Here is a 27117-nt window from a genome sequence, read left to right as displayed (position 1 = left end):
GACAAAACATGATCCACTGGAGAAGGAAATGGCAACCCACTCCAGTATCTTTGCCATGAAAACCCCATGGACAGTACCAAAAGGCAAAAAGATATGACACCGGAAGATGAGTCCCTCAGGTTGGAAGGTGTCCAATATGCTACTGGGGAAGAGCAGAGGGCTAGTACTAGTAGCGCCAGAAAGAATGAAGCGACTGGATCAAAGCCAAAAGGACACTCAGTTGCAGATGTATCTGGTGGTGAAAGTAGAGACCGATGCTGTGAAGATCTATACTCCATAGGAACCTGGAATCCATGAATCAAGGCAAGCTGGATGTGGTCAGACAAGAGATGACAAGACTGAACATCGACATCTTAGGAATCAGTGACCTAAAATGGACAGGAATGGGTGAATTTAATTCAGATGACCATCAGGTATACTACTGCGGGCAAGAATCCCTCAGAAGAAATGGAGTAGCCTTCATAGTCAATAAAAGAGTAGGAAAAGCAGTACTGGGATACTGTCTCCAAAATGACAGAATGATCTCAGTTCGAATCCAAGGAAAACCATTCAACATCACAATAGTCCAAGTCTATGTCCCAACCACTAGTGCTGAAGAGGCTGAAGTTGACCGGTTCTATGAAGGCCTACAACACCTTCTAGAATTAACAACAAAAAATGATGTCCTTATCGTCATGGGGGATTGGAATGCTAAAGTAGGAAGCCAAAAGATAACCGGAATAACAGGCAAGTTTGGCCTTGGAGTACAAAATGAAGCAGGGCACAGGCTGGTAGAATTTTGTCAAAAGCATACGATGGTAGCAAACACTCTTTACCAACAACTCAAGAGACGACTCTACACATGGACATCACCAGAGAGTCAACACAGAAATCAGATTGACTATGTGCTCTGCAGCCAAAGATGGAGAAGCTCTATACAGTCAGTAAAAACTAGACCAGGAGCTGACTGTGGCTCAGATCATGAGCTTCTGGTTGCAAAATTTAGGCTTAAGTTGAAGAAAGTAGGGAAAAGCATTAGTGACCTAAATCATATCCCTGATGAATATACAGTAGAGGTCACAAATAGATTTAAGGAATTAGGTCTGATAGACAGAGTGCCTGAAGAACTATGGATGGAGGTTCGCAACATTGTACAAGAGGCAGCAACTAAAACCATCCCAAAGAAAAAGAAATGCAAGAAAGCAAAATGGCTGTCTGAGGAAGCTTTACAAGTAGCTGAGGAAAGAAGGGAAGTGAAAGGCAAGGGAGAAAGAAAAAGATACAAACAATTGAATGCAGAATTCCAGAGAATAGCTAGAAGAGATGAGAATGCCTTCTTAAATGAACAGTGCAAAGAAATAGAAGAAAACAATAGAACAGGGAGGACCAGAGATCTCTTCAAGAAAATTGGAGATATTAAGGGAACGTTTCATGCAAAGACGGGCATGATAAAGGACCAAAATGGCAGGAACCTAACAGAGGCAGAAGAGATTAAGAGGTATCAAGATTACACAGACGAACTATACAAGAAAGAGCTTAACGTCCCTGATAACCACGATGGGGTGGTCACTGACCTCGAGCCAGACATCCTGGAATGTGAAGTCAAATGGGCCTTAGGAAGTCTGAGCAACAGCAAAGCTAGCGGAGGTGACAGTATTCCAGCTGAGCGATTCAAAATCCTAAAGGATGATGCAGTAAAAGTGCTACACTCAATATACCAGCAAATTTGGAAAACTCAACAGTGGCCACAGGATTGGAAAAGGTCAGTTTACATTCCGATCCCAAAGAAGGGCAATGCCAAAGAATGTTCAAACTACCACACCATTGCACGCATTTCACATGCTAGCAAAGTGATGCTCAAAATCCTTCCAGCTAGGCTCCAGCAGTATGTGGACTGAGAACTACCTGAAGTACAGGCAGGATTTCAAAGATGCAGAGGAACTAGAGATCTAATTGCCAACATACGCTGGATCATGGAGAAAGCTAGGGAGTTCCAGAAAAACATCTACTTCTGCTTCATTGACTATGCTAAAGCCCTTGATTGTGTGGATAACAACAAATTGTGGCAAGTTCTTAAAGAGATGGGAGTACCAGACCATCTTATTTGTCTCTTGAGAAACCTATATGCGGGTCAAGAAGCAACAGTGAGAACTGGACATGGAACCACTGATTGGTTCAAAATTGAGAAAGGAGTTCGGCAAGGCTGTATACTGTCGCCCTGTCTATTTAACTTATATGCAGAGCACATCATGAGAAAGGCAGGGCTAGATGAATCACCAGTTGGAATTAAGATTGCTGGGAGAAATATCAACAACCTCAGATATGCAGATGATACCACTCTCATGGCAGAAAGTGAAGAGAAACTAAAGAGCCTCTTGATGCAGGTGAAGGAGGAGAGCACAGCAGTTGGCTTGAAACTCAACATTAAGAAAACGAAGATCATGGCATCCGGTCCTCTCACTTCCTGGCAAATAGATGGGGAAGAAATGGAGGTAGTGACAGATTTTATTTTCCTGGGCTCCAAGATCACTGCAGATGGGGACTGCAGCCAAAAAATTAAAAGATGCTTGCTCCTGGGGAGGAAAGCCATGGCAAATCTAGACAGCATGCTAAAAAGCAGAGACATCACCGTGCCAACAAAAGTGCGTATAGTCAAGGCTATGGTTTTCCCAGTTGCAATGCATGGCTGTGAAAGCTGGACCATAAGGAAGGCTGAGCGCCAAAGGACTGAGGCCTTTGAATTGTGGTGCTGGAGGAGACTCCTGTGAGTCCCTTTGACCGCAAGGCGATCAAACCAGTCAGTCCTAGAGAAGATCAACCCTGACTGCGCCTTAGAAGGCCAGATACTGAAGATGGAACTCAAATACTTTGGCCACCTAATGAGAAGGAAGGACTCCCTGGAGAAGACCCTAATGCTGGGAACAATAGATGGCAAAAGAAGAAGGGGACGGCAGAGGATGAGGTGGCTGGATGGAGTCACTGAAGCAGTTGGTGTGAGCTTGGGTGGACTCCAGGAGATGGTGGAGGACAGGAAGGCCTGGAGGAATGTTGTCCATGGGGTCGCAATGGGTCGGACACGACTTCTCGACTAACATCAACAACAACAACAATGTTGCCTTATAGCCACATTTTCAGGATGACTTACAACAAGAATAAAAGTAAGCTTTAATAACATCTATTGTAGAATAAGTTAAGAATAGAAACATCTAGAAACAGCATACCACAAGTGGCAAAGATATCAACGGGATACAAAGCTCACAATGGCTGTGTTCAGACAACATGATAACTCACGCTCACGGGTTGAGCGTAGGTTGCTAATGAGTAGGTAGCTGCTGAAATGTGGGTTATTGCGTTTTCCGGACCTAGCAGCACTCTGCGCCAGCCCAAGGAAATTAAGTGAGGGCTTGCCAGTAAGGGCATCCTGAGGTCTACCTTGGTCTGCCAGTGGAAGGACCCACTCGTTCACCTGGCTCCTTTTACGGCTGGAAGATACTACCGTTTAATTTGCTCTTGCTCCACCCGCAGATCTTGCACCACCTCCTCAAACTGCTGCTTTTCTGCCTCCAATACTTGGTTGAGGCGCTCCAGAGCCTTGCAAGAGAAGAAAAGGAAATACAGAGCTTTTCTACAGAAGGCATTTGTTATGTGCATGTCATTCCTGATTCATACTTCTTTACAGGTTCTTTAGAAACTAAAATTTAGATGATATAACTCCAGTGTTACTTCTGTTTGTAAAGAGCAATTTCCACAAGTTTTTTTAGAACTGGGAAAATAGAGTATTGTTTCTGATGGTGAAAGAAAGAGTGCGTATTTGGACTATTTCACTATACCACAGTGCCACCGAGAGGTGATGTGGTGGAAAAGCAGGAAACAGTGGGTTTAGACAACAAGGCAAGCCATGGTGGTTTTCTACCATTGTTTGTCTGTTGTGTCATCTGAACCTATTCATGGTATTTCTAGGTTTAGAAATTATGAAAAGAAACAATGTTGTTTACGATTTCTCCAAACCACCCTGGCCTGTCATGCTGTTTGCACGCAGAATCATGGTTTCCACAGCCCTGGTATGCAACTACCACAGAGCCCCCAGAAAGAGGGCAACTGCAGGAACAACTGAAGGCAACTGAAATGGGTACCAGGTTGGAGGCATCTCTCTAACAAGTGGGAGTGAGAATGGGTGGTGCTGAGGGACTCAGCTGCCACCCAGCTGTTTCTTGCCCCTTGTGTTGGCCTTTGCTGACCTTGGTACCTCTCTGAGTTGTTTTTCACTGCCTTTAAATGACACAACAAGCCATCACGGGGCCAAGAAACCATAGAATAGACAGTTGTTTCTGTTCATCACTTAAAAAAAAGCAAATGTACTATACTGAAGTACTATGACAGGGTTCAGACAACACAACAGACCAACTTGTGCACAGTGCTTGTTGTTTCATGCAGAACTACCCACTATCTCAATTCCATGACAAAACCAAAAGTAGACGCAGCGGATCAACGGCCTTGGGTACAAAAGCCCACAATATCCAAGGGGCTGCAGAGCCCTTATCTCGTATTCTGTTAGACCCACACTCTTTCAGGCCTTTGATCATGACAGAAAGTGCTTTCATGTAGCAACTAGGAGATTTTTTTGGACAAAGTTTGTGCATTTCTTACTCTTAGTACTTTTCAGTGAAACATACACAACTATAGACAAAGAAGACAGAAAAGGCGTATTTTTAAAAATGAGCACAGGATCCAATAACATGTTGGCTGGCCCTATGTTTTTAAAACTGGAAGGATGTGCACAACACCAAACTGGTATGGGGAAAATTTCCTGGGAGACCTTCCTAGCAGAGGGAAAGATTTAGAATGAATGCAGCAGGCATGCTTCCAGGAAGAACCCACTTTTCTGTCTTTGTCTTAAAAAGCTACAATGGCCAGACCAAGCATTGCCTCTTCCAAGTGGGCAGGCAGTACGCATTGCATAGCTCTGCCTCAGTGAAACTGTTCCATCATCCTGCACTATGGTATAGATTCCCCATAGATTTATTGTAAGCCAGTGTCCCCCAACGTTCTGCCGTCCAGAAGAGTTGGCCTGTAACTCTCAACATGGTGAGCCCTCAGGTCATTGGCCACACTAGCTCCCCCCCCCCCCACAGTTGGGGAAAGCTGCTGTAAGCCCCCAGTCTCTTCCCTCTGAGCTTCTAAAGGTAAACATGGTGAGTACAAGCCACTTCTAATGAACCCATTGCATGTCTTGCCATTATGATATCTTCATTCAGTAAATATATGCTTAAAATAGGAGAACAAACCTCTCTCTGCTCCCTCTGCAGACACAGCTCCTCTGTTTCTTCCATCAGTTTATCTGCAAATATAAGCAGAGAAAAGTGAAAGCTGTGACTATGGAAGGGATCATCACTGAAGTTCATTGGGCGCAACTACTGAAGTTCATTGGGCGCAACTTGACAAAGGCAAGCTTGCTTCTTGTACTGCATCTCCTTTGAGAGTTTGCCATTTGGAGATGGCTGCAAGGCGTTCTTATGAAATCCATTGTAAACAACCACGACAGCTCGCTTTGCCTTCAGAGCCTTTCTGGTGTTCACTAAACCTGCTAAACTGCATCACCGTCTTCATGGACTGCCAGGTGAGAAGGTACACACTGGTCCAGTTCAATGGTATAATGGCCGAGTAAGCCCACCCTAACTCCAAGACAGTGTTCTCCAAACTAGGGCCCACACAATCCAGATGTGCAAGACTACAACTCCCATCACCCCCACCCAGACTGGGGACAATGGAGGTTGCAGTCCAAAAGATCCAGGGAGCTACAAGTTGCCCAGCCTGCCTTAAGATGTGATGATTCTGTTAATGAATATGAGGGAGGATTTAGTCACAGTGAAACAAGGAGGAGTGTTCCCAGGAACCACTTCCAACAACAACCAGGATGGAAGAGCAAGGGCAAGTGAAAACATATGTGGAGAGAGACAGCGATCTGCAGGGGAGCACTGGCAGGTGCAAGATAGGCTAAATTCTGGTCCAGCCCGTTTCTCCTGCAAACATTCTCCACCACCTTCCATTTCCATTAACATTGAGGCTTCAGTACAAATGCAAAAACGTATCTCTGAATCTGGGAACAGCCTAAATTGCTGAAGTACTCATTAACTCTGCTCTATTTTGGTCTTCTGTCTTGACTTACTAATGGGGCAGGCTGCTTAAAATTGAGGCCATTGCTTGTTAAGGTCGTGCAGGTGCATGGAGAAAACCAACTGCCTCCTCAGCCCAGGCACAGCTAGGAAAGGAAGGTTGCTAAGTAACGTGTTGCATGACATTCAGGGGCAAAATCACGACACCCATCTTTTTAAGCCTATTACTGTAGAAAGGTAATTTTCTACAGTGCTTATTTAAGTTCTTGAATGCCTCATTAAGAGAATGTCTAGGTGGTGTACAGAATAAAACACAATGAACTAAAGTAAAAGCTATGATCAATGAAATCCTAATATAGTTAAAAAGTCCAAAACAAAGATTCTAGCACATTGCCATAAAATATAGCATAGATAAAAATCTAAAAATGGCCAATTGGAATAGGAGTTAAAGCCAAACCACGGGGATTAAAAAGCAGATCTTTAGAAGCCTGGGGGAACAGGAAAGACAGGCACTGAATGGGCTTCCTTAGGAAAAGAGCTCCACAGCCAGAGGGGCCACCACTGAGAAAGCCTCCTTCCCAGGGCCACTGTCTGAAATTCTGACCAAAGGGAGCACACAGCAAAGGGCTTCCAAAGGACATGGGTAGGTACATATGGAAAGAGGTATATTTTGAAAGAGGTGAGTAACTCTCAATAGCCTTCCTGAGCTTGGTGCCCCCCAGATTTGATGGCTGGGCCTGCTGGGAGTCCCCATCCAACACGTCAGAAGAGCATCAGATTTGGGGTTGCTCACATGGCACTTTACGTATCAATACCCACACCATAGAAACGAACTGCAGGCAGCAAAGGCAAGAAAGAACCAGCATCGTAAGTGCTAAGGGATCACAAAATGAATATTAACGCTGCTGAAACATGCTTCACTGGGAATCCAGGGTTGTTTGTTCCAACCTAAATATACTTGTTTCTCCTTGGCCAGCTGGAGTCCCTGGGCTTCAAGGCTCTCGATCATGGCTTCTCCTAGTTGAGCATTTCTCCAGGTCCTTAAAAAAGGAACAAATGAAGAGAAAAAAATATTTTAAAACCTTTCTCCCCCCACCCCCAGAATAATTGTTTGGACAAAGAATAAGTTGGCAACCCTGCCAGTTCCCTCTTTGTTAACTGGAGCAGATAAGGTAGGATATAATAAAACTAAATTACCAGCATTATGATGGAACAGGGAATTTGTTTCTCTTCAAAGAACAAAGGGGCAGTAAAAGCAAGGTGGCTAAGGGCATAATCCAATGCAAGGGTAGAGAGAAAAAGAGTCTGCAGCTCTGAGCATGGCCCAGGCAGCTGAGTGGGTCTATCAAGCACTGTAGGCCTTTATCTGTCTAAATTTGTATAGGATTGCGCGATCACTAACTTCAAGCTTTCCTTTAATCATCTCCTTCATTTCCTGGGCCACGTTCTCCCTTTTGGCTTTTACATCTCTAGTTCTCTCTCTCTCTTTCTTTTTTTAAAAGGTATATTATTAACTAACTTAATAATACCATACCATAATACATCAATAATAACAAAAAATTAAAAAGGAAAAAGTTACAGTCCAAATAAATTGAATCATATAGATCCATCAAAACAATTAATAATATATTTATTTAATATTGAGCACAGAAGGCGCACTCCCACCAGCACCCAGGTGCCTGTCCCATCACAAAGTGGATTTGTGAGCCCTGCAGTGGGTATTGGCTGGGACCAACAGCCCACGTTGAGAGGGGCTGGTGGGGGATGCCAAGTCGCAAGGGGAAGCCAGGGAGGCATGACCTGAGTTGAATGGCATATTCCTCATAGCTGAGGGCCTTGTGGCAGTGCCCTGTTTCCCCCTTTTCCTGGGGCTCCTGCATTGAGATCAGTGCCAGCTAGACATTTCTGAAGGCCTCTGGGCAAGACACCCTCCGTGGCCTTGGTGAGTCTACCTGGTCACCACCATTGTCCTCACCTGCTGTTGCTCCTTGCCCTCTTCCTCCTAGCGGCTCTTGCTTATTTGTTGATTTGCTTGCTTGAGGGCCAGTGAGCAAGGAGGCAGCTGCAGCTCTTACTCCTCCTCCTCACCACTACCTGGGCCAAAGCAAGATGCAGGTAAACAAGCAGGCTGCAAAGAAGAGAAGGAGCAACCCTGGGACCCTGCCAGGTGCCTGTCCATGCCTACCCTTGCTGCAAGACCTGGCTGAAATTGCAGCAGAGAGGGGGAGAAGGATCTGCTGGCTGAGCAGCTCCATGGATGGCCGGTTTGCTGGCTTCTGTCCTGCTGAAGCCACATTTTTCAGAATGTTCCTTGACCTTCACAGCCATGCACTCCCTCCTCCAATGAGGCAACTTCGTGACTGCTGGAGCCATTCTTCAGAGTTATTTTAAACTCCCCTGGGCAGGAAAGGTGCTCTTTGATGATTTTGCTAGAAGGGAGCACATTCCAAGCAAAGAGCAAAGAGTGAGGTAGATACTTGTGATCTAGTGCTGGGCTGAAGGCCAAGAATTCTGGAGGGTGGTCTGGCACAGACATCCACTTGACAGTAGTCTGAAGGCCGGAAGCCAGGCGCTCAATGCCATCCTGTTCGCGGAGTATATTTGGCAATGAGGCAAGTTCCATAACGAGTAGAAATGGAAAACAGCGGTTGCTGTCTGGGGCAGTTCCTGCCGCTGTGTAAGAGGCAGATGAGGAAAGCCAGAAGCCAAGAACTGGAGCAGGCGGTTCAGGTGGTCTGAAGTAGCAAAGCCATTGGCACAGAGGCTGGCCTGGGTCTGACATGCCTCCCAAGACTTTTAGCTTGTCTAAAGAGCCTGTTAATCTGCATTATCTACATCTGGGTTTGTTAGACCTGAGCTCTACATGAAGAGTTTTTATTTTCCAGCTTTTCTGCTATATAACCTGAATTTTAATTTTAATTCAGATTTTATTTATCCTCAGTCGTGTTTTTTCTTGCCATTGTATTTATTGGATATTTATTCAAGGGGCGGCATAGAAATGTTATAATAATAATAAAAATAATAATATTACTCTGTAAGCCATCCAGAGACGTTTTGTAATGGATGGGTTAGAAATATCCAAATAAATAAATAAATGCATAAATAACCTCCAGGTGGTGCAATGCTATAGCTAACTAGCAGAATCACACAAGTAGGTATATACCTTTTTTCACTTTCAGAAGAACCCCATTTCCCTGCTTTTTTAAAAGTCTGGGAAATTGCTGTTTTAAACAATTGCTTCTTTAAGAACAGAAGCAAAACAGACAGATCATGATATTTTCTAAAGAACCCATAAATAAATGTAAGGAATTATGAATACACATGAATGCCTAATGCAGAAAAACTCTTTGAATAGTGCTGCCAATCAATCAAAAGCCACATGGCAAATGACCTAGCTCAGCCTTCCCCAAACTCCTGCCCTCCAGATGTGCTGGACTGCAGCATACGTTGTTCCCAGCCCGTTGCATCCCAACACATCTGGAGGAAGGCAGGCTGAAGAAAGGCTGACCTACAGAGAGAGTTATTTTTAATCATCCTCAGTAAGTCTTATTGGAACACAGTGCAGCTGGGCATGAAGCAAGCTGCCAGGCTAAAAGAACTTAAGCTGATTTAATTCAGGGCTCAGAAAGTTCCCCTTCTGTTTGGGGAAGGCCCCCTTCCTACACCAGCCCTGGCCTGGCCTGCATCCTTGGAGCACCAAAATGCTGGGGCGCAGCTGCTCATTTCAGGCTTTGACCAAGGCAGCATGCAGAAAAGGTCAAGGCAGAAATTGTGTACCCTTAACCTAGCTCAGGCAAGGATGCTGAAACCAGTGAATTTAAAATATACCTACAGCTGCAATGGATTGTAGCAATGCAGCCCCTAAGCTTATGTGCTTCAATGGAAGTGGGAGTCTAAGTAAGTCTGTTGAGGGTTATAGCTTTAGGGTACGAACCTATTCATATTCGGGCAGGAAAAAAGGCCTTGTAACTCCCAGCATGTCCCAGACAGACATGTGCAAAAGCATCCCAGAATTTCTGGGATATTAAGGCTTCTTCATGGAATGCCATGATTTCAGAGATGAAGAACATTGTGAGATTTGTTTTTCTGGGCTGTATCTTTGGTCTTGTGTTCAACTCCCTGGATCTAGATTAGCTGAGAGCGACGCTTATCTCAGTGTAACAAAACCACAGTTGTAACTAACAAAATTACCCTTACAGATACTGTCTGTAACTTGTGTACAAAAGACAGTTTTCTGATCATAGATGTATTGGTTCTATACACTGAGGAAAAAATGCCCAATATGCATTTACCAAATGTGGTATTTGGTGATGCATTGGCTGCTAAAGAATTAATTTAAAAAATCAAGGCAACAAGTTAAGCACTTTTAAATCCCATTAATTTTATGGCTTTTGGGAAGGCCCTGAAGACTTTTCTCTGACCTTCCCCTCAGATTATATTTTTATCCAACTCTTCTGGGTTGTAGCTGCAGTTGTACTGTAGGTTTTTTCTTGTGTTGGTATCTGCTCTTTTGATGAATGTTTGCAATTTTATTACACTATCTGTTTTATTAAAGAAATATATCATTGTTGTAAGCTGCCTTGTGAGGACTCCAGCCTGATGACTGTTCTTCAAATATTTTAAACAAACAAACGAACAAACACAACTGGGAAAACTAAGTATATGCTTTTCGGGACTTACTTCCAGCTGGATTGTGTGCAAGGTTTCTAGGCCCAAAGAAAGCTAGGAAATATATGTTCTGCCTGATGGAAGGCTCAGAAATCCAAACTGCAACTCAATACCTAGTTTCCACCATTTCCATTTGCTTCCCTCTGCATCACGAACCCCACGGTGCTCCAATTTTCATGCCTTATTCTTGGTTCATCTAGTCCACACAATCAACACATTTCAATTCATTGAAAACCTATTTACTCTGGGTACTGCCATTTGCAATGTCTGATTTGCAATGTCTGATATTTGGCTTAACAGAGAGGATGGGGGACATACATTGTGTGCATAAACCCTTGGTGAATTTCCGCCTTGCTTACTATAGTTAAAGAAATTTTACCCTGCTGCTTATTTATTTTGACATTTATATTGTACCTTTTCCCCACAGGCAACCCAGGGTGCCTTACATAACCCTGCTCCTCTCCATTTTATCTTCACAACATCCCTGTGAGGTAGGTTAGGCTGAGGCTCAAAGTCACTCAGCAAGCTTCATGGGTGAACTGGGCCTGGAATCTGGGTCTCCCTGGTCACAGTCCAACACTAACAGCTGGCTTTTCTGCCCAAAAGGGCTAAAGTTGCTTATAAAGGCAACTAGTGAAATAGTCTAACTTTCAATCTGAAAGACACTGCAGAAAAGGAAAAGGGATGGGGAAGAGGGAGGAGCAAAGCAAATTCAAGATGACACCCCTGGCCAATTATACCCTACATTATCAAACAGTATTCACAAGCTATTTTTGGTCTACCATATATTATGGGAAACTGTACTGAATATTTATAAGAATTTTTTATCTGTTCTTTAGTCAAAAAAGCACCTGGGGGGCTTACATAAGATCAATTAGAAATAAGACAGTGGTTGTCTGCAGACTTACAACCAAAAATGTGGTGCAAAATGATAAAGGAAAAAGAGACTGTGACATTTTATATGTAAGATATGCAGACAGCCCAGAATCCAGATTTGCTTGCATGATAGCCTTTAGCAGTTAATTCAAAAGACCTCTTTCACCAATAAAAGGTTGGATTTCTGCCCCAACTACACCCAGGGGGACTGATAACGAGGGCTGAGAGAAATCCATGCTCGGGTTCCGCTCTGCCAGGAGGCTCACTGGGTGCCTTGGAAGCAGTCACTTGACCCTCAGTCTAACCAACCTCACAGGGATGCTGTGAGGATAAAAGGAAGAGGAGGAGTGTTACATAAGACACCCTGGGTTGCTGCAGGAAAAAGAAGTGGGATATAAATCTAGTGAATGACTTCTAAAAGTTTTGCAGTTGCTCTGTTCTCGCAAACAGAGTTTGTTGGTAGTTTTAAAAACTGTGCCTTCATAGTGCCATGTTCTTGGCTGTATCCCATTCTCCGAAGCATCTGAGCTTCCACAGGTGTTGCTTTCAAAGCTTTCGCTCATCCTCAATAGAGCCTCTTTTATTCCAGTGGCCTTATGAATATCAAAAATATGTGGAAAACTGGGAGTACAAATACGTGGAAGAGGGTCATAATCAGATCACTGCTCACACAAGGTCTACATGGGCTGCCAGCAGGTTTTCAGGCCTTCAGATGGGGTTCATCCCCAGCCCTGCCTGGCACTGCTCAGGACTGGACCCGGAACGTTTGCCTGCAGAGCGTAAGCTCTGCCTCTGAGCTACAGCCCCTGCCTTAAAAGACCAACAGACCGCTCTCATCACCCTGTGTGCCTGTGAAATCCAAGCTGATGTGATGGCAGTTCTTCAGTACTCCAGAGCAGGAATGGTTGCTGGCATACTTACACTTTTCCAGACTCCTGCAGCATCTCCAACCACTGGGCTTGCTCATAGGCAGACTCTGCAGCTAGGGCAATGTTGCCCTTAAAAAAGAAGCATTGAAGTGTCCATTAAAGGAAGCTGGTACAGAAATATGCTCCATCAAAGAGAAAACCCACCATCAACCACGACAGTGTCTCCAGGGGTACATTTGTACTACAGCCATGCATCATTTTTATTCTTGTTTGACTTGCATGGTTTCCCCAAAGGTGTGGAGGTTCCCTGATACAGAAGTACAATTTTCAGAAGTCCCTAGGGAGAAGTAATAATGGTTCGCCAATTTGCCTCCATGTCCTGGAAATGTCCTGAGAGTCTCCAGATGTTCTGGCACTACAGCTACTGACTCTAGAAAACATAGCTGAAGCTAAACTACACGGTATGTTAACACATCCCATGCCACTGACCCTTGGCATTTTGTGGAACTCAGTGTAAGTACACAGGGAGCCAATCCGTATCAGGACTGCCCCATACGACAGAATGGGGATTAAACCTTCACATCTCCTTTTTCCCCTTCAAAATTCACCCAGCAATGCCACCACCACTAAAAAGTGGAAAATGGGGAGGGAGCCTAACTTCTTCAAGTATGTGGTGACCCCGCTCAGATAACCCTTTCCCTACTCTCCCCTTTGTCACAGAACTTACACTAAAGTGAGCAACATGGTAAGGATTAGCTTCATGTTATATATTTAACACAATCTGCAATTTAGGTCCAAGTGGCTCATGAGTCAGCCGAAAAGTGCTGGCAGAGGGAATACGAACGGGATGAGGGGCACTGTTGCAGATGTAGCTAAGTTGTACATTTCTCTTGGAAAATGCATTTCCTTCCCTCTCCAAGTCATTCGGCCACATTGGAAACTCATTAAGATGAAAAGAAAAATTAGTTCACATTACATGGAAGTCCTCGTGGGAGATTTTCATAGCATAAGGCATGTTGGGTTCTTCTTTGGCTTCTACAATGCACCCTCCAAGAGGTATAACACCCTGAGGAGACACCAAAGATGTGGACTAATTGGTAAGAATCACTGCTAAATAGCAACATGGATCCCAAACGGTAACAATTTGAGATCAAGAAGCATCCATATCTTGGCGCTTTCTGGTTCATCGTACAGCTGCTGATAGTGGGTAAATGTGCACCAGAAAGTTTCTATTCATCTCACTTCAAATTGATAAGGCTATAGTTAGTCTTTCAAAAAGCCTGGATCCCAGGTAAAGCTGAAAGTTAAAGCCTGCCATTTTGAAATGGACTCAATATATATTTTCAAAGTGACAAGCATAAAAACTACATGGTATGGTTTTTAGTACCTGGGTTTAATACCTAACAAAATATCTGATACGGAACAGAGATGATAGTTTCTGGCTTCCACGAGAGACCACCTGTTGCTTACCTTCGGGTGGATATTAAAGTACCGGTTGTTTTCAAAGTTCTTCTTTTCATTCTCAGCATAGTACAGCAAAAAGCTCTCCTTGATGATAAAAAATCTGAAAGAAAGGATGAAGGAGATGTTTAAGACACTTATTCACTAACAACATAAAGTACTATCAAATGAATGATAATCTTCCTAATATATTCTAAATATCCACGGTTAGTATTATTGTGGAAAGGGCAAAGATTGCTGGACCTTGTTTGTTTAGCCCACCGGCAGGTCTAGTCACAGGCACCACACCAACCTAGAAGCACAATCTCCATCATCTCCAACCAGCATGGCCACCAGTCATGGGGATGGTGAAAGTTGCAAACATTCACAATTGGAAGGCTGGTTTACAGATAATCTGAAAAGAGCTTTTTACTGCAAGTTGTCCAGGTGTGAAGAAGTCCAGTCCTAAGAGAGGCAAGAGTCAAAATACAGAGTTTCTTCCCTTTACAAGGTATCTTGATGACCTCCGGTCTAGGAATGGTCAGGGAAGGTCAAAGCAATAGAACACCTGCTTATCTGGAGAACGCAGGTCAGTTCTGCCGTGTGCGCATCAAATGTCAAATCCAACCAACTAAATGGATACATTTTGGACTCCCAAGTGCATTCCCATAAGCCTCACCAGCATGGCCAATGGTTAGGAATTATAAAAGTTTTCACTGAAAACATGTGGGAGGCATCCAGCTTTCCTACCCCTGCAAAGTCACCCTATCATGAGCTTTCAGATAATATTGTCTATGCATTTTAAAACTTTGCTCTGCAATCATGAGGGCTAGCACCTTTGCTTTTAAAAGTAGAAGCTTAAGGTTCTCAGGAAGCAAAATATTGCAATAATATGCAGCTTTCCAGTATGCACTCACTTGTTTGAAAGCAGCACACCTCTAACAAAGTATCACTAATTGAATCTTTAAACCCACTGATACTGTCTAGGGATCTGAAATGTAGTTATTGAAGCTGAAAATTTACCTTGAATGTTCTCACAGCTACTAAAGATGCTTGAGAGGGTTGCAGCTCCTAATATTTAGTTAGGTGATGGGTCTGATTACCTTTAATTGCTGATATATTCACAGCTATTCCAATTTTCAGTCTTGGCAAATGAAAGGCATTTACTGTCTTTACAAAACAAAGGCCTCTCTTGATTCATGTTCCTAGAAGCTCTTGCTTGGATAGCTGAGCTTCTCATTCCCCAATAACCCAACCCAGAACCATTTCTGCCAACACTGGCATAGCTAAGTGCTAATTGAGGTATCCCTATCTTGAAGTCAAAGTGCCATCTTGGAGAACCTATAATATAGTCTGATAAAAGTAGGTAAAAAATACATGCAGGATTACAACTTTTTTTTTGCAACAGTAATTGGGCTAGCACAGGAAATGACAATGTAAACATGGCACTGTTCCACTTGATGCAAAACCGTTTGTTCCCATCCTTTCTCGCCATGTTGTTTTCCTGTAAGACATATAGGGTCAACAACTCCAGGGTCCTGAAAGCCACCCTCCTGTGCACCTTCAAAAGCCCCACAAGTACACAGATGCCTTGTCCATGGTTCTGAAAAGCGGAGGGGGCCATGTGCTACCCACACAAGAAGGGACCTCTTTCCACATCCTGTTGACATGCTCATAGCCCAGGGAAAGTCTTTGGCAGCTGGCATGGGAACTTTGACAGTCTTGCTCTGCTCATAAGTAAATCCCACTGGGCTTATTCTCAGATAGGTGTGACCAGCATTGCACTGCGATTAGCAGAAAGGGGACAGGCACCCCTAAAGAGCAGCACTGTGAGTGTTGGCATGGGTGGGCAGGCAGAGATTGTGTTTGACTTGTCCTCAGAAAATGTTGCAGACTTGAAAACTGTCTGTGACAGAGTAATACTGAGCCAGATGTGCATTTGTGTGCCACAAAACAAAAAAGCATTGTGTGGCAGCTTTGTGACAACAGGTCATGAAGATAAGAGGACCGATATCCAGATTTTTCAGAGTAGAAAGGACAAGTAAGTGGAAGCTACCTTTTTAGATCTTATGCCTGATGCTTCCTTCTTTTTCTTGGCCTCAGCAGCTGGTCACATCTTATACAGGAAGCAGTATACTTTTCGCTTGAGAACATGAAAGCATTAGAAACTGCCATCTACCCACTATTTCAAAACTTGAAAATATAATTAGAAGCTCACAGGAGCTGAGTAGGGCAATCAAGGATAGGAGATCCTTGGAGGACACTCATTCATAGGGTGAACATAAATCAGAGATGATGACATGTAAAAGCAGCTAGAAACCAGGGTTATCCAAGGTGGGAGATTTAGGAAAGGTATGATGTACTTCTTCACAGCAAGTTAATTTATGGAATTTACTACCACAAGATGTAGAGATGACCATCAACTTGGGCAGCTTTAAAATTGATGGATGATGAGGAAGTATTCCTCTAAGTTACTGGGATGAGGCTGAGGAAGATGGGAGTTGTAATCCAACACATCTGGAGGGCACCAGATTGGGAAAGGCTGATTTATGTGGAGACTAAGTGTGCATGCATGTGTGCGTAGATGCATGTGCGCATGCGCACATACACGCATAGAGAGATCAGCTTTCCAAAGGCCTGTTTTCCACAGATAAATGTTTTTGTTCCTAATACGCATAGTCAATGAGATTAGTAAGGTAATATTTATAAAGTGTTTTGAAAACACAAAAGAGCTATGTTCCCAGAAGATTATAGCACTGCTGGGCCTTGAAGCTAACAATGATTTTTTGGAATGGCTCCAGGTACTATGTATAGCATGTAATTGATGTCGGGATGATTTCATCCTTTGGGGATCTTCTGGTAAAAGTGGGACAAGACAGCCTCCAGGGCCCTTCAGAGTGGAAGCTGCTGCACATTTCAGCAGAAAGGCTGAGACCAACACTCGTCTGTCACAGGCCTCGGCGGCGGCGGCATGACGAACCAGGACTGAAAGAACTGTATTTATAAGTCCCCTCCAGACGCAATGGACTCCATCAGTCCAAGCCAGCATGGCCAGTTGCCAGGAATGCTGGGTGTCTGGGCCCAAAACATCTGGAGAGAGCCAGCTAAGGAAGTCTGCCCAAAGTGGAAGAGACATTTACTATGAAAAAGCAAAACCAAAACAAGCAATCTGCAGGGTGTAGCATTCTGAATAATCTGAGATGCCTATCACCCAAGGGAAGATGCTCCTGTTGGAATAGATACAGCACATTTGTGGCTCTCAGTCTTGTCTTACTGAGCTCAGGGACATGGAATAAGCAGCAATATGGGCAAGATCCCTCTGAGAATAACTCTTCTTCCAGCTAACATAGATAAGAACACAACTCTTGGGAATTCCAAATTCTGTGGGATTTGCATGTATCCTGGGCCACTGATGCTCAGTAGAATGTCCTAAACGAGAGTGTATGTGCATGTGGATTTCAAACAGGCATATGACTTATAAATCCCAGTGGCTGTAATTCACTGGTAACTTTTAACTTGCAGAAAATGCATCCTCCCCAGCTTTATAAATGGGCTGAATCATACTTTCCTTTCATCTGAAGGACTTACTGGGCTGGATTGTGTCTTGATGTTTCACATATGGAAGGAGCCCTTTTGTTCATGGGTAAGATCCAGGGAAGGCTCCCTCCTGCAGCCTCCAATGCCCCAACTGCTCTGGAATGCACCCCCAACACTCTGCAGCAGATTTTCAGGGACACAGAGGGCTGCAGGGGAAAAGCAGAATTATTCAAAACTAGCCTCCTTCCCTCTTCCATATGCTGGGGCATCCAGTTGGCAGACTTCTGCTCTGTACTATTCTAGAGCTATTCAATTATATAACAGGAATTTAGCAGGAATCTTGGTATGAGAGCACTCAACAATTTAAAACTGTGCCATTTAAATTGTTTTCCTTATTTATTTAAAATATTTTTATGGGGTAAGAGGCAAGACTGAGGGGACTGTGTCTCTTCAGCCTGGAGAAGAGGGGACTCAGAGGGGATATGTTGGCGACATACAGGTATGCGAGGGGATGTCACATGGAGATGGGTAGAGACCTGTTCTCCCCTGCAGAGGAAGGCAGAACACGCTCCAGTGGAGCAAAGCTCGGGGAGCCAAGGTTCCATTTGGATGCCAGGAAGCACTTCCTGACAGTCGGGACCCCAAGGGTGTGGAATGGGCTTCCACCAGAGGTCGTTGAGGCCCCATCAGTGTGGGTGTTCAAGGATAGGCTGGACGTCCACATGGTGGGCATGTCGTGAGTGGAGCCAGCTGGTGCCGGAGGTCAGACTAGATGGCCCGGGAGACCCCTTCTGACTCGCTCTGTTTCTATGTTTCTACCCCGTCCTATACGAAAATTATCCCAGGACGGCTTACAAGAATTAAAACAACAGAGCAATAACTAATAATAAATAACAATGTACGTAATACCAACACAAACAAAATTTCAGGCTTATTATATTCTGCCTCTTCCCCATTTCAATCTTTAACTGGCATATCGATGAAATCTGGGTGAAATTGGAACAAATGCGCCATCCCCTGCATGCAGCAGGACCCCTGAATCCTCAGGGGATAGGGTCTAACCCCCCCCCCCCCCAGCAGATAGCAGATACCTGAAACCATGGATAGCAGCGAATGCTATGTGAGTTTTGCAGCCCACTGTGCCGCAGATGGGCACTGGGGGGCTGGGCGAGAGGGAACAGACGGCCGCACAGGGAATGCTCCCCTTCCCAGCCACCACTGCAGTCGGCCCAGAATGGCTCGCTGCCCTGCAGGACAGCAGTAACACAGCACAAGACAAGCTCCCCGGCAGCAGGCCATGCTCCCGCCCGTGGGAGCTTGTTTTTGTGTTCAAACAAAAGCACGGATATGGGTTTTACTGGATTTTGACTGAAGCGGTTCTGCTGATGAAGCTACTTGCATCAGCAGCATCAGAGAGGAGGTAATTTTCCTCCTCAGTCATCCATGTGTCAGCAAAATTCGTTCTGAAGGATTGGGAGACTTTTTAAATCTATTTACTTCTATTTTATTGCTATAGATCTAAGAGCTCTAGAATTTTTATAGTAGCTTCTGAAACTCTCCTGTTGGCATTTTAGTCATTCTAGGACCTTAATCCTGCATCAGTTTTCAAGCCAGTTTTATTGGCTTCCAAATCTATTTAAATGCATTGGATATTTGCTATGTTATGTGGAATATGTAGCTGTCAGCAAGTTATCCTGCTGATACCTCTATTTGCCAGTTGTTGATTACATTCTTCTGTTCAGACATACTGCATTTTAAGCTAAGAATTGCTCAGATTTCCCCTGATTGATTGAAGATAACTCCCTGTAATTTTTGTGACAAATAGCACAGCACAGTGCTGCACAAACTCGGTTCGCACTTTGGTTCATGCCAAGTTCCTGAGCAAGTCATACTAGTCAGAGAACCTGCAACAGACTCAATGAGTTGGATTTCTAGGAATCTGACTCATAGGTTCCATATCAGATCCAAGTAGGACTGGCAGAACCTTTTTGGAATTTGATGCAAACTTAGCCATAAAACAATATGCAAAATAGCAAAAAGAAAACAAAAGCAAAAGGCCCAACCAAAACATACAGATCTCCACCATAGACTAAAGCAAGGAAACACTGTATGTATTTTCCAAGTGCATAATTTAGATAGATCTGCACATTTTCAGAAGTGCAAATTTGTGCAGCTCTGACGTTGTGCAATTCTGCATGGATGCATTCTTGCAAAATCTAGTTCCCTCAATGAGCAGATGGAAGTCACCTGACAATTTGCAAAATGTATATGAGAATGGATTTGACAGTGCCTGTACCCTTCCTGGTCACACAGTGCGAGGTTTCTCCCCACATCTCAAGGAGCTTTACCCCTTTATGGCAGCCTTGTAACGATGCACAAAATGTATTAGCTTGCAAAAATCAACTAGCAGAGGAAGAACAGAGAGTTCCACCTCAATTCCAGCAGCCTGCTGCATTTCTGTGTGGATCTTTCACTGTTCTAGGAACCGGCTTGTTTTCTGTGCTTGATACAAACAAGGGACAGAATACTCCATCTCTCCTCTGTCAGGCTGTCCACTCACCTGCATGGAATTCTCTGTTGCCCAAGATGAGTGCTTAAATAAGTGGCTGCCTGAAGAGAGAGGTTTTTTCTCCTCCCTATATGTAATGCTTAACGTACCATTCAAATGCATTCTGCCTTTATATTCTCACGGTGACATTAAAAATGAAACATAACGTACAAGCCAGGGAAAGAGCTGTGGCTCAGGGGCGAAGCGCCTGCTTTGCATGCAGAAGCTCCTGGGTTCAATCCTCAGCGTCTCCTCCTAGGCCTGAAACCCTGGAGAGCCTCTGCAGTCAGTGTCAGTACCACTAGGCTAGATGGCCCAAGAGTCTGAATTAGCTCAAAGCAGCTTTCCTGTGTTCAAATTTGCATTTGAGACCTCAGGAAAGGAGGCGAGGTTTAGCCTCCCGTTTCCCATGCCTGCCCAATTCCAATGAAAATCCCCCCTACATTGCTTATTAGCAATAGGAATAAAAGCTCCCATTAGCACTATTTTCAGCTTCTGATGATGAGGTATGTAAGCTTTTCTCTTTGTCCATCAGGAATAACATTCTATTTAATTAATAATAGCACTCGGAGGATGGAATTGCACAGAAATTGGTTAGAAGGAAATTGCTCTCAGCCAACAGCCAAAGAATCTTTGCTTTTGTTCTTTTTGCTCACAGCAGTCCTTAGCTCCTTCCGTGAGTGACTCTGGCCTTTTAGACGTGGCCTGCTTATAAACATAAAATGCCACGGCTGTCATTTCTTATTACAAATTACAAACACGTTACGCTAAATTTATGGAACAAAAGAAAGATGACTGGCACTGTGAATTCCTTGACAGACGTCCTTTCCACACTAGCACACGTACTTTACCACTGCCAGGGAAGCCATTTCCTACATTATGCATTAGTGGATAAATCCTTCCCTTTAGATTTATCCATCAGCTGGAAATGGCATTAAAACAGCGGAGCCACATGACACTTAATACAGCAGTCCCTTTCCCGAAACAATCCAGCCATGCCTGTCCACTTTTCCTCAGAAGAATGCTCGAGAAAGCGGGCAGCCTTCAAGTCCGCGACCCACCTGCAACCTGACTGCCATGCCCACACCCCTCCATGCTCTCCAGGAGGCGGCGACCTCCCGGCCACACCTGGGGGCACCTCTGGCCCCGTATGAGGCAGCTTCCTAGGCCAGGCCTCCGCTCTCCCAAGGACTGGATTCCACTCAGCAGGCACACACAGGAGCTGCATGCAATGGCGGGTGGGATAAAGGCAGAAGGGGTAGGACCAAGCATGCATTGGTGCTTCAGAGTTCTTCCTGCCAGCAGCAAAACCTTTAGAGAGGTGTTTCAACCTTGTTGATTGGAGGGGGAAAATGTGGAAATACTGGGAAACCACCAAACATTTGGTGGTTGAGGAGAGGGAATGCTGTGGAGCTGGAGGCAGAGGGCATGACCACCAGAGAACCTCAGAGGGCCAGCAGCCTTGGACTTCTGCCCCTCCCTCCAATCTCTCTCCTGGCTGCCCTTTTTGACTAGAACCATCTTGCAAAGTATGGTGAAGGCATCACCTCTCTTGCCCGAGTCAAGCCCACATTTTCCATAAAGCAGGAAGCTGCCATATATCAAGCCAGGCCTTTGGCCCTTTTATCTCAGCACTCTCTCCACTGAGAGGGAGCAGCTTTCCAGGGTTTCAGGCAGGAGTCTTTCCTAGCGCTGCCAGAATATAGCAAGAGTTGAGCGTGGGGGATTCTCTGTGCAAAGTAAGCTCTCTGCAATGGAACTACAAGCCTCTTGGCTTAACCCAGGAGAGGGAGACCTCCCCCCCCCCCCCAGATGCTCTTGAAATAGCCTTCTTATTTATTTCTACACTGCCCGTAGCCTAAGTTCTCCGGGTGGTTTACAACAACATGTAAAAGCAATAAAATATAATAGATAAAAATAACAAGAATTAATTTAAAATAGCATAAAAGCATTAAAAACAATAGAATTTAAAAGATCTGGTCAAGAATTTAAAAAGGTGCCTAGCTAATTGTGTCAGGCCCTTGAATGACCAGGGAGGTCTTTAAAGGTCTCTGCAAAGAAGACTGCCTTAATCTGGCACTGAGAAGATGCCCAATTTGGCTCCCGGTGGGCTGCAGCAGGGAGGTTGTTCCAAAGGTGGGGAGCCACCACAGAGAAGGTCCTCCCCTTAGTTGCGCTCTCCAAGCCTCTGGAGAGGTTGGTACCTGGAGGAAGGCTCCAGAGGTTGAGCATAGTGTCCAGGCAGATTGGGGTTGGGAGAGGCACTCTGACCACGTAGGGCTGTATAGGTTAGGGCCAGCACCTTGACCTGGGACCAGAAGCTTACAGGCAGCCAGTGCAGGCAGGCCAGATCTGGTCTAATATGTTCAGGCTTCCAGGTGCCAGTTATTAATCTTGCTGCTGCATTCTGCACCAGCTGCAGCTTCTGAACTGTCTTCAAGGGCAGCCCTACACAGAGTGCATTGCAGTAATCTAATCCAGAGATTACGAGACCATAGATCACTGAAACCAGGCTATCCCTGTCCAAGTAGGAGCACAGCTGGGCCCCAGCCAAAGCTGGTCGAAGGCACTCAAAGCCTAATGAATGCCCCCTGTGCCTCAAGTGACACAGATGGACCAAAGAGCACCCCCAGGCTATGAACCTGCTCCTTCAGGGGGAGTGTGGCCCTGTCTAGAACAGGTTGAACACCCCCTCCCCTAAATCTGGTCAAAGGAATCACCTACCAAGAGCATCTCACAGCCTCGCTTGGAGATTAGTTTGTTAGCCCTCATCCAGTCCATTATTGTGACCAGATACTCCTCCCTGCTGATGATGAAAAGGAGAAACAGAGCTGTGTGTCATCAGCCTACTGATGGCGACGCACTCCAGATGACCCCACTCAGCTGTTCCACATAAATGTTAAATAGCCTGGGGACAGAGCAGACCCCTGATGAACTCTATGCTGGAGGGCAGAACAATATTCCTGGAGCGCCACCCTCTGGAGGCAGCCCCTCAAGTAGGAGGGAACCGCTGCCTCAGCCAGCAGCTCCAGAAGGACACCAGGGTCAGTGGCATCGGAAGCCACCAAGAGGTCCAGCAGGACCAACAGGGCTGCACTCACCCTGTCTTGCTGCTGGCATAGATCATCATCCAGGGTGACCAAGGTTTTTCCATGCCAAAACCAGGCTTGAGCCTCAGCTGAAATGGATCCAGATAATCAGTTTCATCCAAATGTGCCTGGAGTTGATTGGCAACCACTCTTTCTAGAACCTTGCACAGGAAAGGCATATTTACTACCAGCCTGTATATGTTCAAATGTTGGGGGTCAGGGAGAGTTTCTTGAGAAGTGGTCTCACCATCACTTTAAGGCAGCAAGGGACTGCTCCTTCTTGTAAAGAGGCATTGAGGACCTCCCTGGCCCAGCTGGTTATCCCTTCCTTGCCGGTATTTATACGCCAGGAAGGGCAAGGATCCAGTACAGAGGTGGTTGCATGGACCTATCCAGGCACTTGCCAACATCCTTGAGCTGCACCAACTGAAACTCACCAACAAAGCTGGACCAGGCTGTGCTCTGGATAGTGCCACCGATTCAACTGCTGGTAACTCTGGCATTCAGGTTTCAGCAGAAGCACCAGATTTCCTCCTGTAAGTAAGTGCCTAGCAAGTAGGTTACAGCAGGCTATAGAAAGTTCCAAGGCGTCCCTGGGGCCAGAGTGTAATAAACCCCGGACAACCTTGAAAAGCTCTGCTGGGCAGGGAAGAGAGAGGATTGAATAGAGGCCGTGAGGTAGTGCAGCCCTCACTGCCTCAAAATATACCTGGCTGTGGGCTCACACCAGGTTTCGGATGCATTCACTGCACTCCAGCCTTCTCCTGTGTTGTTTCATCTCTTTCAGCTCAGGGATATATCATGGAACTGCAAACGCCCTACAAGAGAGAGGGCACTTAGGAGTGATCGTGTCAACCACCCAGCTCTTTTCTATATTTCACAGAGTGACCGGGGCTTTGACAGGTGCACCATCCACGTCAGCTGGAAAACAGCCCCAAGCCCTCTGGAAACTATCCGGATTCATTAGACTCCAGGTGGACCCTCTTAATGAGTCTCCCACCCACCCTAAGTTTACAGCTCGACAAAGGGACTGAGTCAAAGTCCCCACACTCAGAGCACCATCCTCAAATAGGCCTGAGAAGACCAAGTCTAGAGTATGCCCCACCATATGCATTGCATCAGTCCCATGGTTGTCGTGGCGACCACAAAACCCCAAGCAGCCCCAGATAGGGTGCTCTCAGCATGAATGCTGAAGTCCTCCAGGATCAAGAGCCTGAGGGACTCCAGCATCATATCCGGCAACACCTCCATCAGCTCAGGCAGGGAAACTGATGGGTTGCAGGGTGGGTGGTACCCCAGCAGACTCCCCCGTCTGTCCTGCTGGCCCAACAGAAGGTGCAAACACTCAGACTAGTGGCTGGACCGACAGAGTGTCTGGAGAGAGAGATGGACTTCCCACAGGCTGTAGCAACTCCCCCTCCCCAGCCTCACGTCCATCCTGATGCTGAACCAAGCACCTGACTGGGCACACCTGGGAGAGATCAGCTCCTTCCTGTTCATCCATCCAGGTCTCAGTTAATACATGCCAGACCAGCTGCCTTGTCCATGATTGGATTAGATCGTTTTATTATGAACTCATGTGGCATTTAGAAGCTGCATCTGGAGATCTGAGGACCGGCTGACATGGCAACCATCAAACTCATGGGTGGGGGAGGACCAGAACATGACACAGCCGTTAGCTGCCTGAACCACGTTCCCTGACCGGGCCAGTGGTCTCCCCAGCACCATGCCTCCTTTTCCTCTCACTAAGCTAATTGGGACCCCCTCCATCTCCCCACTTGGCCCCATAGACACCCTCTCAGCCATGGCCCCAAGCATAGGCCCACAAAGGAGGCGGATAGTGAGGGACAACCCAAAAGGCACCCTCACCCTCGCGGCATCCCAAAGGGGCATCCCAAAGGGGCACACCCACTTCGATGCTACTCCCTTAGGAGATGCCCCTGCTAGTGGCCACCACCCAGTAGCAGGCCTGCCAGAATAGCCAGGCCAGGTGCAGGCACCCAGCCCTGGGGTCCATGCTGGGGTTAGGGTGGTCTTAAAGCTCAAAGCAGCAATCCTCTTCCCCACCAGTTCCAGCCACCTAGAGTCCCAGTCACCGGAGAGTGCCCTGGCCAGGCTTCTCTAGTCTACAGCTCCCATTGGCTCCAGCCACCTAAAACCAAGCCAGTGCGTGTATTTGCTCACATTTGCTCACATTAATCCCGGTCGCCCTTTTTCCTCCCAAGGCTTCTCCAAGCACACATGCAGAAACAAAAATTAAAGTTGTCTGGTATTCAAGTTAAACTTTTGGGGAGGACTGCTATTCTGGAAAGGGCCTTAAAGCTACTCTGTATGCATTTTCGAACAGACAAAGGGTTGTCCCTCTGCAAACAGAAGTGCTACAAACAGAAGTGTTTCACAGAATCATAGAGTAGTAGAGTTGGAAAGAGCCAACCCCCTGCTCAGTGCAGGACTCCATGTTTGCCTTTTATTTATGACACTGCTACACTGCCTCAAGGCCAAAGCTTTCCAGGCAGACCCAGGAGCTGCTCTTGAGGGATGCGTAACCGAGGGAGGTGATAGTTGCTCAATTCTTCTACCTGCAACCCAGCACCACATTTGGAGGGCCGCACACCATGGAAGGCAGCTCTTCCGAACAGTGCCCGTGACATCAACTGTTCCCTCAAAAATATTTTGGCATTGAGTTCATACATCATCACAGCAAAAAGGTAGCAAAGGAAACACTTCAGATCTTGGCAGAGCTTCAGTTCAACCCAAGCTGTTCCATAAAACGAGCCAGGCTGCTCCCTGCTTGACTTAGCACCACACCCCACGAAAAATACATGGCACCAAAATGTAAGTCTTCTGTTGACTTCTGGAGACCACACATACTCCTACAGAGTTGGCTCAATTTCAGCATGACTTCCCTCTGGGAGGGCACCAGAGGAGAGCAGGCAAAGAGACTGCACAGATCTCTGCATACAGATACTCTCTACACACCTAGTTTCGATCGTCCACATTATTAGCCTACATATTCCAGAAAAGTAAACCTTAAAAAAAACCCTAAAACTAAATACATATGATGCTGGATTCTTGGACCCATCTGCCTAACGTAAAGCTCCCTCGGAGTCTATCTTGGATCTTCTGGCTTTCCCCGTGCAAGATGAACCCTATTCGATCTTTCACATCCCCAACCCCCACTCAAAGCCTTTGCTTTGGAACCACAGTTCTTCGCAAGCAAATTCTGCAACTTACCTCTTGGACCATTTTGCGGATGGTCTTCCGAAGGGTCTTTTCCAAAGCACTCCATGCAGCTGCACTTTGGTGCTGATATCCAAGGCATCAGAATCTGCAGGTTCCATGGATGGTGAAGGAGAAACAGAGTTGGATTTGGAAGTGAACATTGTTAAGCGGGGAAGGGATTTTTTTTTTTTATCTAATTCTCTGCTGCTGCTCTGCAGCTCAGGGAATCAGATTAAATGCAATGAACCAGAAGGACGCAACTGCTAACTCTGGAGAGAGAGGGAGAGGGAGAGGGGGAGAGAGAGGCTACGCTTTGAATCAATAACTGGACTGCTCAGTGCTCAGTCAATATTTGTCCCCCTGATGCAGCAATGAGAGCTTCCTCATTCCCGATCATTTCTGAAACACCAAAACGGAGTGAACATTCTCAGCGTGAAGGCAGTCTTGCTAATAGCACAGGAATGAGCGATGCTCAAACTGCAGAGCGGGTCACCCCGCACGTCTGTGCAGCATTCTGGCCAGAGCTGAGAAGCAGATCTGTGGCTCCAGTGAGTATGCAGTTGCTTCTCTCCTGGTATATGCAGGGAGGCAAAATTGACTTTTTCCCTAAGCAGGGCCAAATATAGTCCTCTAGAGGTCCCCATATAGCTACATCTCCTTCCCCACTCTGCCCCCAAACTAAATGGCTTTAGTACATTTTCCCCCATTCTAAAAGGTTGAAATAAATCCCTTAAGGCAGGGTTACCAGCAGTAAAATCTGTACATTAAACTGTGCT

At 45.7% G+C, this 27117-nt stretch overlaps 1 protein-coding gene across 1 annotated transcript in view; it reads right to left on the bottom strand.

Annotated features, from left to right (window-relative positions):
* Window positions 1-26502, bottom strand: part of PLEKHD1 (pleckstrin homology and coiled-coil domain containing D1) — a 37012-nt gene extending 10510 nt beyond the window's left edge. Inside the window, exons 1-7 of the mRNA XM_044436657.1 lie at window positions 26354-26502; window positions 13976-14069; window positions 13482-13571; window positions 12558-12634; window positions 7041-7132; window positions 5265-5317; window positions 3476-3570 (exon numbers count right to left, since the gene is read on the bottom strand). Of these exons, the coding sequence (XP_044292592.1) occupies window positions 3476-3570; window positions 5265-5317; window positions 7041-7132; window positions 12558-12634; window positions 13482-13571; window positions 13976-14069; window positions 26354-26502 (650 nt within the window). The remainder of the gene's footprint in view (window positions 1-3475; window positions 3571-5264; window positions 5318-7040; window positions 7133-12557; window positions 12635-13481; window positions 13572-13975; window positions 14070-26353) is intronic.
* Between the last annotated feature and the right edge of the window lie 615 nt (window positions 26503-27117).

This window comes from Varanus komodoensis, unplaced genomic scaffold, assembly GCF_004798865.1.
Source record: "Varanus komodoensis strain SLA01 unplaced genomic scaffold, ASM479886v1 scaffold3, whole genome shotgun sequence".
Classification (NCBI taxonomy): domain Eukaryota; kingdom Metazoa; phylum Chordata; class Lepidosauria; order Squamata; family Varanidae; genus Varanus; species Varanus komodoensis.
The sequence above is the reverse complement of the archived record's forward strand: the minus strand, read 5'-3'. Positions and strand labels throughout refer to the sequence as shown.